Source organism: Tachypleus tridentatus, chromosome 11 (assembly GCF_004210375.1).
Source record: "Tachypleus tridentatus isolate NWPU-2018 chromosome 11, ASM421037v1, whole genome shotgun sequence".
In the NCBI taxonomy this organism is placed as follows: domain Eukaryota; kingdom Metazoa; phylum Arthropoda; class Merostomata; order Xiphosura; family Limulidae; genus Tachypleus; species Tachypleus tridentatus.
The window spans coordinates 28118882-28131958 of record NC_134835.1 but is presented as its reverse complement, the minus strand read 5'-3'; the positions used below and the strand labels follow the sequence as shown (position 1 = coordinate 28131958).

Here is a 13077-nt window from a genome sequence, read left to right as displayed (position 1 = left end):
ATGTACAAACACCTACACTAGTAAACATGAATGTTAATTAATTATGAGCATATAAATATTACCATTTACAAACACTTACACTAGTAAACATGAAGGTTAATTAATTACGAGAATAGAAATGTTATCATATAGGAACACCTACACCAGTAAACATGACGGTTAATTAATTACAATAATAGAATCCTTTTTTCTCTCTCTCTGAATGTATCATTTACGAACAGTTCCAAAATATTCCATCACTTAAGTTTGATTGTGAGTAACTCATACTGAGATCAAATGTAAAAAAAGTTTGATTGGAGAACAAAAAATACATCTTTTGCTCTATCACCCCACGATGGCGAGATCAAGTTGAAATGTAGCAGATGTCTGTCACTTCTGTCTAAATTAACAAGACCATGGTTGGTGTTTATCTTAGATAGAAGTTGAAATCAGTTTTAACAAAATGTCTTCTTTGTATGCATGATACGTTCTTCAGTTATCATATCTGTTTCAACCGGTTGCGACGCATTTCATTAACTTCTGTATATTAATGAGTTATTGTTATTTCTGAATTCCTTATAAGGATAGATATTACACAAATGAATGAATTAGACACTGAGAAATGATAAAAAAAGAAGATATGACGAACCACGTAACGTGTAAGGTATGTAAAAGATAGTGTTTAATAAAGTGTTTAGTATCGGTTATAAAAGAATGGGGTGATTGTGTTTAGATAAAAAGAAATGGATTTGAAAGAAATCACTTCAAGATTATGCTAGAGGGAGATGTTTCTAAATGAAGTTAAACTGGAAAAAAGTAAAAGACTGGAGAGTCCTAGTAGATCGAAAGTCGGAAAATGAAAGTTTGTAAACCTAGATTCCAAAAAACAAATTGATGAATCTCTAAGAAAACGGTCTCTTTATAGGTGTATTCGTTTTGTGAGCCGCGACACATTCAAAAACGTTTGTTTGTTTGCTGTCAAAAACAAAGTTACACAATGAACGGGTATTGAAACCAAATTTTGAGCCGTGTAAGCCTCCAGACTTACGGATGAGTCACTGTGGACAAATAGCATCGCATAACGTTTTGGGAGAGCATGAGCCCTATTGGTCCATTTCGGCTGTTTAACAATTGAGAGAGAGAAATAAGAGTGCATTTACGTAAAAGAGCGAGTTGTTGAAGATCTAAACATTTGGAGAAGTACAACTCGGGTGTAAATAATCAGTGAAGTTAAGTGATTTTAAAAATTGGGTAAAGTGGGATTTTCGAAAAGTTACGATTTTGTGAATGTCAAAAATAGTCGGTGATATAAAAAAGAAAGTTTGGTGAAGCCTGATGAACAGTTTACTTGGAACAAATTTTCTTGAGAAGATGTAATTAGAGAGAAGAAGGTATGCTGAAATTTTACACAAAGTTTAGTTTGAAGTCATCTGACTATGACTTATTTTCCAGTTTATTTTTCTTTCAATCTGTACATAAAATAAAGAGTTTTGGGCACTTTTTGTGTAAATGACAGTTAGGCTCTAATATATGTATACATATACGTATGAAGAATAAAATAATAGAAAAATATATAATTACCTTAGTTTTAGGTCACAGGAGGAAAATTGAAAATTGCATCGAGGTTTGTTTGTTTTTGAATTTCGCGCAAAGCTACACGAAGGCTATCTGCACTAGCCGTTCCTAATTTAGCGGTGTAAGACTAGAGGGAAGGCAGCTAGTCATCACCACCCACCGCCAACTCTTGGGCTACTGTTTTACTAACGAATAATGGGATTGACCATAACATTATAACACCTTCACGGCTGAAAGGGCGAGCATGTTTGGTGTGACGGGAATTTAGAACTCTCGACTCTCAGATTGCGAGTCGAGTGCCTTAACCACCCCGCCATGCTGGGCCTACAATTTATAAAATCGTTTTAAGTATTGTTGGAAGGTTCACTCTGCCAGAGTTACCGGACAGTAACATTTCTTGTCTCTCGGACTTGCTGATACGTTCATATTTTAGGAAATCATCTAAATAGATTCTAGAAAGAACTGAGCAAGTGGTATCCTTTATTGTTAAACATGTGGTCTGTGTCAGCAACAATCATACCAGTAGAGTTTGGAAGTGTTATCGAAGATGTACTCAGCGGTTATATGACTTAATTTTATGACTGCTTAAATGTGTCTTGACATCCAACTGACCCCGTTTTCAAAGTCATTATTATGTATAGTAACTTCGAAAAAAAATGTGGAGACATGAACACGATTACATAACTCTTCTAAGTAAACTCGATTCATCCTTAAAATAATGCAGTATTTAACGACAGCATGTTATTAACTTAACATTCCTGGTAAAAACGAACGGTTAAACATTATTTAAATAAAAATAGTCCACGAAGCTCCATCTTAAAACAAAATGTGTTGACAAAAATTACCGAGTCCTCCACCAGAGATTAAGTTTGATGAACATGGAATTTACATTTACACGAAACTGTTTCTAACAAATTAATAGAAAAAGATATAGGCCAATGTTCTTTCCAAGTCGCTTTTTTCCCCCTTCATTCTGAGCTAGAACATTAATATCCTTTTATGTTGAAAATGTCTTTAGCTAATTTGTGTCGAACTTAACGATAGAAACAAGCATGAACATTAGAAGAATCTCTGCTGGGAATGAAAGTGTCAGGAGGTGTCTAATTGGTTTATGTTGTTTTATCTAAAGACACAAAGTCTCAGACTTTTACTAATGTTTCTCTGCTAACTCTAATACGTTGTAGTTCAAAAAAGGACCGAATGCTTTTCATTTGCTTCTCTATAATTATGAAGAATAACGCGTCATTGCGCTAATCGTTTTCACACCACACGCACTCAACGCTTGCCTCCAGAGATGCACTGTTTAACGATTTTGTTTTTTTCCTTCTCCACCCGGTGTCATTTACTGCATCTTAGGTTCACACCTTGAATCTTTTTGTTCCTTTATCAGACCTTACCCCAGTTGCACTGGTGGGAAGTCGCTCGGAGAAAATCTAATTAATAAATTAATCTTCTTTGAAAATTACTGCTCTGGGAAAAAATTACTTTTAAAGTGTAATTGCAGAGGACAAGCCAGTACCTCTTCGAATAGCCGAGATAAGGCAAAGAGGTGAAATGAGCTTTCCCAGTGGTCCTGGTGGAATCTAGCATATTAGATCTTTTCTCTGTTCCTAACCCTTAAGATTGATGAAATTAAAAAAAAGGAACAAGCGAAACCGTATGCCAAGTGAGCAGTACTGTATTTCAGGGAAGCCCCTTGAAGAAATAGATAACAAATGAATCAAATACATAGTTTTAACATTCCATAAATCACGTTTGAAGTTCTGGCAGTATTTAAAGGTTACCGATTAGAACAAATATAAGTTGTTTTCAGAAAAGAAAACTTAGCTTTATTCTTTCAGTTCAACATTTATTGTTTGGATTGTTTATTATGACATTATCATTACGTTTTTGACCGAATATTTTCACAGGTTTGGATACACACGTATTATTTGTTGCTAACTGCGGCGCAAAAGATAGACATTGGTCATACATTTCGTTGTTTAGAGTAAGGCATGTTATAGAATAGTTTCGCCTCAAGATATTTGAACTATTACAAGTGCACCGTACATAGTCGCTAATATTTTGGACACGTAAAAAAAAACAAGAAGGCAGTATGTTAAAAACGCGTAAAATAACGATCGTGAAAATATCTTAAAACACATTTAAAATTATTCACTTATAGCCTTTTGACTTAACAAAAAATCCAATATATCTAAGAAACTCATTAAAAACACTGACGAATAAATAAGAACACATATTATAAAAGCAGATTTTGAGTGTATAGTTAAAAATCTCTTTTAGCTTCATAACCAAGCACGTCCAAGAAAGACTCGTATCTCAACCATTGTGTATATCAAAGCAAGACGACAAAACTTTACAAATATTTTCATTAATTTGAATATTTAACAGCTATTGTTAAAAGAAGTTTTGACCATGTTACTGCCACATTGAGTTATTTAAGAATTGGAACAAACAGAATATGCCTGTTACAATGACAAAGAAAAGACAAAAAACAACAGTCGTTTATTCAACATTGGAGTTACTATATAACTGTTGTTTATTCAACATTGGAGTTACTATATAACTGTTGTTTATTCAACATTGGAGTTATGCAGACACACAGAATATACCTTCTCCCGACACAGAAAAAACTCTGAAAGACACGGTTAGTATGAGAAAGTGTTGTTTGCGTGATTTTTGGACGGATTTCCTAAGTGCTCCATCGTATTTCATCAACATGCGCAATCAAGTAGAACACTCTTATTTGGAACATTCCATTAAGAGGTGTGGGACTTCTAACTTGATATGACACGGTTTCTAGGTTGATTACAGGTTTCTTTCCCAAATTCACGTCTAAATTTGTTTCTTTGATTTTCACGATTACACTTCTCATTTTACTCACTGTACGAGTGAGTCTCCTGTGCATATGTCATGTAACGAAGGAACTTATGAGACACAGAAAGTCAGTAATTAACTTCTGACTCTTTGTTTCCTTATCACAGAATATATACGATTCAGTTGATAGGAAAATAAAGATTCACATTTATTGTAAACTTGCTTCAGAAGGTTTGGGCAATTTTCATCCGTTACTTACATTTAAAAATAATAATAACATGGTTTACAAGAATAGGAAAAAAAGCGTTGTTTATATGGATTGTCTTATTACCCGTTTTATTTGTACATTATTAAAATATATCCAAACCTGGTGCTTTTAAAATACACACTTAATAAAAATGATATTTTAGGTCTAATACTGCCCTTAAAAATGGCTTTCATCGTCGTCCATCATATCTGTGTGTGCGTTTTCTTACAGTAAAGCCACATGGAGCTATCTGCTGAGTTCACCGAGGGAAATCGAACCCCTGATTTTAGCGTTGTAACTCCGTAGACTTACCGCTGTACAAGTGGGGGACCGTCCATTATGCTCATCCAATGAAGGATTTCGGTATCAATATCAGACCATAAATTTTGGTGTCAGCTTCCAAGTCTACGTTGAAGCATATCAAAGACACAGAAGTCCATTGGAGTTACATCTGAGGACTTGAAGGGAGATTGTCAAATTCATTGGTAATTTTTCTTATGAAAACAGTCGCCGTGTTGTTGAAAGCCTGTGAATGTATGATTCTTAGTTAACTTCAAATATTTCTATGTGATCTATCTAATGGTAAAAGTTGATACGTTTTGCTTTATCGGAACGGCCTATTGGGATGGAGGATTCTCTTTCGTAACCATAGTCTAGAAATGTATTGCGCGCGTGTGTGTGTTTGTTTTCTCATAGCAAAGCCTCATTGGGCTATCTGCTGACTCCACCGAGTGAAATCGCGCTCCTGATTTTTGCACTGTAAATCCGTAGACTTACCGCTGTACCAGCGGGGAACGAAAGGTATTGCTCCAAGCTGGGTTAGGATGCGGTTTAAAAGCTTTTTTTTTTGCTATTTTAAATGCTCTGCTGTGCGAATTTTTTGCTTTACTGGAGAATACTGAAGCTCCCTTGAGGTTATGGTTCATTACATGAACGTTATTCCTTCTAAAGTTCTGTAAGCAAAAACGTTTCTTTATTCTAAGTTGTGATAAAAAAAAAAGTAGGTCCATTTGATGATCTACCCTTATATAAGTGTAGAAGTAACTGGAGTTCAAAATACGCATAGTGATGTTTTGAATTTAATTCGAAAATTTCCGAACATATAAAATGTACTTACAACTCGTACACGAGAATTTATATCTACATACATATATATTGGATGTTCTCTAGGTGCTGACGAACATACTCAAACCTACATGTTTTGCGTTATTTTATGCAGTCACGGGAAATGTGATGTATTATATACATCACATAGAAGCAAAAGCTCGTTCCGGAGCTGCCGTTGAATGTGCTGTATACAATTTTCCTGGCTGTGGATATATTTACATTTATCTTAAAGAATAAGCACAGTCATTCGAAAACATCCATTTATTGGCTAAAGCTGTAATTTAAGTAGTGGTTTCTATTGGTAAGTGAATACTGTTGGTAGTAAAATATACACTGAGAGAGCTGCTTGTGTTTCATATAAATATTTACACATCATTTCAACAGAAGTTCTAGCAGTTATGTATCTATGCTGAAGGGACTGTAGCCCTGTGTAAAGCATAACCAATCGTTTCGTCACCACAACTGTTCCTCTGTGTGTGAGGATCTAAAATTCTCGAAGAAAGGGGAAAAAAAAAATCTGGTTTCCATAACGACAACATCTTTCTCCTGTCAAAACTAGAAGTTTCCACTGTGTGAAAGTATTTGAATTACAAAACAGGTCTGCGTGGCAAGCAAAGTTGATTTTCATGCTGTCACCCGGTATAAGCTCGAACCCTGGTGTTGGCTCATTCGTCATATGTAATTTACACACCCAAAACTGCATCATCACTGACTTCAAAATTCCCTTGACTCTCGCGAGTCACGAGACTTTGAACGATACGCAGTCGAAATAATTCGATAAAATACATCGGTGTATTTATAAAATACGCTTCAAGAAACCGTATTTAGGCAACACCAATCTGCACAACCCAAACAAGAAGTTTATTCTTCTCTAGATCTATTAACCTTTCCAACGTGTAACATTTTTCTGTGTTTATTACCACTCAGTTAAACCAAGGAAACTTATTAGCAAGAATATAACACTTACAAGTGTGAACGTTATTTCGTAGCGTTTAATCTTTATCACTCGTATTTGGAAGGAAATAATGAACAAAACGATTGAATACATCTTCTGGTATACAATGTTTATTGCAATTTTCTGTACATTTTGCTATATTAACTTAGGTTATCCACAGACCAGAAGAAAGACAGCCAGTTCAGCATCATTCTTCCAGCCAAAACACATGCTAGGGGATTCACTGTCACTTTTATTACACACTGAAACCTTATTAAAGTACAGGGATTTTCACACAGGATCGAACATTGCTCCCAAGTTCAACCACAGGTTCATCTCACGTCATTGTCAAAACCCTAAGTGTATACAACTTTGTAACTGAAATAGACACTTTTATCAACTTAAGCACGTCCAGCCACCGTTAAACCTTATTTTAAGCATTGTTTCTTTGAACAAGAATCGCTATTACTATTAACTGAACGATTTTCGTTTCCTCTTTCACTCATACAGTATTTCACATTTGAATGTTTTAAATCGGTAAAATAATTATATTTTTAATTCACCCATAAAACAAAGTCGCATTATCCTTTAAATAAAATTACCATATATTATTACCATCCTAGGCGTTATTCACTATCCTAAGCTACCGTACGCAGAAGTTTTGACTCACAACAACAAAAGACAAACACACAATGTTACAGGAGTTTAGGTACCATATTCCTGCAGAACCCTGAGTCATTTATTGGTGAACACTGCTCAGATCTCAGACATAAAATATTCGAAGTATCTTCTTTTCCAGAGGATTAAAATAAAAACAAAACTTGGAGTAAGGTCATATTATCAGTGCTTGAGATGTTATATATTTGTAATAAACTTCGATAACGAAGCAATATATATATATATCACATTTTGTGAAATTATCAAATATAAAAACAATGAATTTTGGGAGTCATGTTTGTTTGCCTTCTCAAGATCACAAACCTTGATTCATCCTAAAATATTTCAAATATTTTCTTATAATTAGAAGCATGTTTGGGAGTTACACTTGAGACAAAGGTCTAAAAGTTGGATGGCTTTCATAAAGGTTGGAAGCTTTTGAATATACATATATATCATAGAAGTAGCTAAAAAGTTACTTTGTTTTACTAGTCTAGTACAATGTTGTTGGCGATTCTGTGTTTCTCTTGCTAAAATTTTACTTATAAGTACAATGAATTTGTATGGCCTAAACTCAGCTGGTAAACAGTTGTTTAAATATTTTGTATGGCCTAAACTCAGCTGGTAAACAGATGTTTAAATAACGTTCTTAGTTTCGTTGCTGATATACCCTGTAGGTTTATTTGTTTTTTTAAATGGCTTATTTTGCAAGTAAAAGAGGTCCAAGGCCGTTTAATGTACGGTAATGTTTTGAAATATCTATTTTTTCTTTGTTACAGCCATAATTTTCAAGTGTTCTGTCTAAAAATTCGAATGTTTGTGTTATCCTTGGCGCTTCAACTTCAATTTTTTTTGTTTTATCTTAGTTATGAATTTTAGTTAGAAATTTCCAACACGAGTGATCTTAAGCCTTAAAAGAACTCTGTTTGTAACTTACATTTCAGCGATAAGAGGAAAGGTGAGGTGGGCTGGGAACAGGGAATGATTGGCGGGTCACGTTCTGGGAACGAGACAAAAAGGGCGGCCGGTGACCACAGGCTTAGTCTAATATTACAAGTTTGATTGACAAGCACAGGACGGATCAGGGTAAGCAATGCATACTGCTACAACTCTACTATCCAATAATAAAGCAGATATTTGTTTAGTGGCAGAGACTGGTACTGTAGATAAGCGTATCCAATGTCGTCAGGAGATTGTGATGGTTATCTCGTCATAGAAGCAGCTTTCAGTTTCAAACAAACATTCACGTGTAGAACACAGACACTTCTGGGTTTTCAGAACGCTGGAAAGCTTTGATAACTTTATTCTTTGCTACAAATGCATTACATAAAACTCTGAGTAACAACTAGATCGACAAATTCGGTGAAAGTTTCTAATCGAATGAGTGTGACCAGTTCCAATCCCTTAACGCACATGTGTGCTATTACAAGAAACCGATCTGGTTTCCGGGGCTGGACTGATTACCGACCGAAATGGGCGTTTCGTACCAGCTTATCCCCCTACCCCATCTTTCATAATTACTGAATGTGAACACTGACAAGTTTCTGTGTAGAAACAAAACTATTCAGATCTGGTTTCCGGTCCTCCAGACTGTGCAAGCTCATGACATATTTTGTTTGTGAAAACATAAATTGATTTTATACCTTGCAGCTTTTATTCCTGTATACGTTCTGTCCGTATCGTGCAAAATAAATCAGTGCTGATTTAGCTACGTTAAGACGGGAAACATAGCAGTATATAAAAAAAAAACAAAATTTATCTTAATTTTTTGTTAAATAATCGTAAGATAATTTATCAAATCGTTTCATAGCAACACCCCAAATTTAGGTTGTTGTGTCATTCAACAAAAACATGTTTAGAAAAACTGTCCTTTCACCAAGAATAAAACAGTTTTTACATTTACTTATGCAATAAAAGCACATTTCTTTTAAAATTTTATGTTTTGAAATCTGTTTTACAGGTTAACCGTATAATATAAAATAAAGCCATCAATTATGAAATAATGTAACGTGCATTGGTTTTCATTTCTCGTTTTAAACTAGCGTGTTCTTTAGACGAAGAACAAATTGTATTAGATAATACGTAATTAATATGCACATACAAGTTTCTTACAAGTAGAGACTTGTACAGTTATATAGGTTATTATAAACTTTGTAACAGGATTTACGTATCTCATTATAATGACAGAGATAGCTCACTTAAAATCTTAGATAAAGCGTATTTGTCTTTCCTTTACTCTGGTGTCATGTTGCTATTACGTACAAAAGACGAGCGACTGATACGTAGCATCTCTGATTTGTTTCAAGAGGTCGTATATAATGAATTAACTAGAAACGTAATTTAAAAACCAAACATTATAAGCTTCCTTGTATATCGTCGATACAAATAAACTATACCAAATGTACAGCTATTTTACATCCGTAGAATAAATACATATTTCAAATAATTACATGGGATCTTAAAAATGGGTAAGTTTGGGTGGGGCCGTAACGGACGGAATTCTTGGGCAGTACTGTTGAAATGGTTGATGTTCTTGTATCCAGTCGTCCATCTTGGTGAATTGTTGAAGCTGAGGATGCGTCACTGACGGTGCTGTGGAAAGCCAATAGTTCTGGAACTGTGGACTTTGAGAGGGGACATGAAATGGTGGTAAGTTAACAGGAGGCTGGGATATTGTGGCACTGTTGTGATGGATTCGCTGTATTGGAAGTTCGTGTTGCAACTGGATGGACGGTAAATTTCCATGGGGCGCTGTTGGATCAAAAAGAGCTGATTCCGAATCTGAAGGATGGTTAGAATAAGAATTAATTGTCATTTGAAGAGAATGAGGTTCTTGAGGGACAACGAGATTCGTCGGAATCTGGATGTAAGGAGTTATGACAACAGCAGAAGACCCTTCTGGTTGTCCTTGTCTGTTTTGTTGTTGGCAACTAGGACGGACAAGAGGCGAGCTATCTGTTGTGATGGCGCTGCAAGGAACGTCGGTTATTAACGTTTCAGACGAATGGGGAATTTGGGCTCGCGTGGAAGTCGAGGCTGGAGTAGCCATAGAGATGCTACTTGCTGAAGATGCTTTAGCGGCATTGGCCGGGCTTGTGGGGAGTGGTAACGGGGAGTTGGTGGTACTTCCTGAGTGAGGACTAGGGGATTTTTCCCGAAGACCTTTACTTTTTTGTTCTTTCTTGTATTTCATCCTTCTATTTTGAAACCATATTTTGATCTGTCGCTCGGTCAGGTTTAACAGGTTCGCCATCTCAACCCGGCGGGGTCGACACAAATAACGATTAAAGTGAAACTCTTTTTCCATCTCCACCAACTGAGCGCTCGTGTAAGCCGTTCTTGCTCTTTTGATGGGCTGTTGGTCAATTTCTGAAGAACAACAACAAAGAAACATAAAAATATGTAATAAGGTGCAAGAATAATAACAAAACAACTAATATTTCTTTCACTACAAAGGAAGTTACAAAGTACTGCTTTGTTTTTATTCTAAAACAAAACTAACATTTCCTTCACCGTAGAGAGAGTTACAAAATACTGCTTTGTTTTTATTCTGAAACAAAACTAACATTTCTTTCACTGTAGAGGGAGTTACAAAGTACTGTTTTGTTTTTTGTTCTGAAATAAAACTAATATTTCTTTCACTGTAAAGGGAGTTACACAGCACTGACGTATTATTTTCTAAAACTAATATTTCCTTCACGAGGCACTCGACTTGTAACCTGAGGGTCGCGGATTCGAATCCCCGTCACACCAAACATGCTCGCCCTTTCAGCCGTGAAGACGTTACAATGTGACGCTCAATTCCCCTATTCGTTGGTAGAAGAGTTGCCCAAGCGTTGGTCTTACGCTAAATTAAAGACAGCTAGCACAGATAGCCCTCGTGTAGTTTTGCGCGAAATTCGAGAAACAAACAAACGTGTGCGCTTTGTAGGTGTATAAAGACAGATCCTTTGCTATTAAAAATTCCAACATCTGACGTACGTCACGTGACATGCAAGATGTGTCACCCGTTTGAACTTATTTTTGCTTCATATGAAACTCAGATTTTTTTTAAATTTTTGAGTTGGTTAGGTTTTGTCTGATGTGATATTAACTCAGGCAGCGCATGAAAAAAAATTGCGTCATAGGTTAGAGTCGTGTGTTATATTAAATGCAACAATAACAGCTTTTGTACTATTTAGGTTTTATAAACCAATAGGGTGAAAAATAACACGAAGCTTGCCACTTTATATTACATTACCTACTTGTTATTATGTTGTCAACAACCAGTGAAAACAGAACGAAATTTGTCATTCATATTACCTGTTAATTATCACAGTGTTAACAATCGATGAAAAACAAGACGAAGCTTATATTACATTACCTATTTGTTATTATATTGTTAACAACCGGTGAAAACAAGACGAAGCTTATATTACATTACCTATTTGTTATTATATTGTTAACAACCGGTGAAAACAAGACGAAGCTTATATTACATTACCTATTTGTTATTATATTGTTAACAACCGGTGAAAACAAGACGAAGCTTATATTACATTACCTATTTGTTATATTGTTTCACTCTGTGAAAAACAAGACGAAATTTGCTACTTATAATTTTTATATATTACATTACCTGCTGTTATTACACTGTTCACAACCAGTGAAAACAAGACGAAGTTTACAACTTATATTACATTACCTACTTGTTATTATATTGTTCACAACCAGTGAAAACAAGGCGAAGTTTACAACTTATATTACATTACCTACTTGTTATTATATTGTTAACAACCAGTGAAAAACAACAGGAAGCTTGCCACTTATATTACATTACCTATTTGTTATTATATTGTTAACAACAGGTGAAAAACAACAGGAAGCTTGCCACTTATATTACATTACCTATTTGTTATTATATTGTTAACAACAGGTGAAAAACAACAGGAAGCTTGCCACTTATATTACATTACCTATTTGTTATTATATTGTTAACAACCGGTAAAAATAAGACGAAATTTGTCATTCATATTACCTGTTAATTATTACAGTGTTAACAATCGATGAAAAACAAGACGAAGCCTGCCACTTACCTATTTGTTATTATATTCTTAACAACCGGTGAAAACAACAGGAAGCTTGCCACTTATATTACATTACCTATTTTTTATTATATTGTTAACAACCGGTAAAATTAAGATGAAGCTTGCCACTCATATCACTTATTTGTTATTATGCTATTTACAACCGATGAATATTGAGTTTTGTTTTGCTTGTCATAGTGAGAAAAATGGAATAAAAAAGTTGATTCAAATTAGTCACTTTCTATGCAAAATACATGGAAAAACTCAGCAGTAATTAGTGGATATGGAGAAACTCAGCAGTAATTAGTGGATATGGAAAAACTCAGCAGTAATTAGTGGATATGGAAAAACTCAGCAGTAATTAGTGGATATGGAAAAACTCAGCAGTAATTAGTGGATATATTTGCTATAGTTATGGTATTTCTGTTCAAATTCTTTTGCGATTCGCGTAATTTGGGGCACAGATCCCCAAGTAATACAGTACACGAACACGTAAAGCAAACGTGTTGAAAAGAAAGTGAGGTCAATATGTACCCCACACGTAATTATATAGATAATTATTGTATTGTATTGTTTTTACAATAAAAGTTGAAGGGTTTGGACACAGAACTTATTAAGTTCTAGGTCAGGACATGTTTTATATATATTGCCTTTTTAAAAATATATATAATCTGATTCGGACAGTGCCAAGATAT

General features: G+C 34.9%; 1 protein-coding gene and 1 long non-coding RNA gene across 5 annotated transcripts in view; one reads left to right on the top strand and one right to left on the bottom strand.

Moving 5' to 3' along the window:
* Positions 1–13077, top strand: part of LOC143231829 (uncharacterized) — a 42351-nt gene that overhangs the window by 15994 nt on the left and 13280 nt on the right. Inside the window, exon 1 of one of the 3 annotated variants that reach the window (XR_013017227.1) lies at positions 8269–8402. The exons of the other annotated variants lie outside the window; for them this stretch is intronic. This is a non-coding gene — a long non-coding RNA (uncharacterized LOC143231829). Of the gene's footprint in view, positions 1–8268; positions 8403–13077 lie in introns of those variants that run through there. 3 annotated transcript variants of the gene reach the window in all.
* The window catches only part of LOC143231819 (uncharacterized), a 38322-nt gene continuing 32013 nt past the window's right edge, over positions 6769–13077 (bottom strand). For both annotated transcript variants that reach the window (XM_076466479.1, XM_076466478.1), the window contains exon 3: positions 6769–10685. In XM_076466479.1, the coding sequence (XP_076322594.1) occupies positions 9775–10685 (911 nt within the window). In that variant the 3' untranslated portion in view covers positions 6769–9774. The remainder of the gene's footprint in view (positions 10686–13077) is intronic.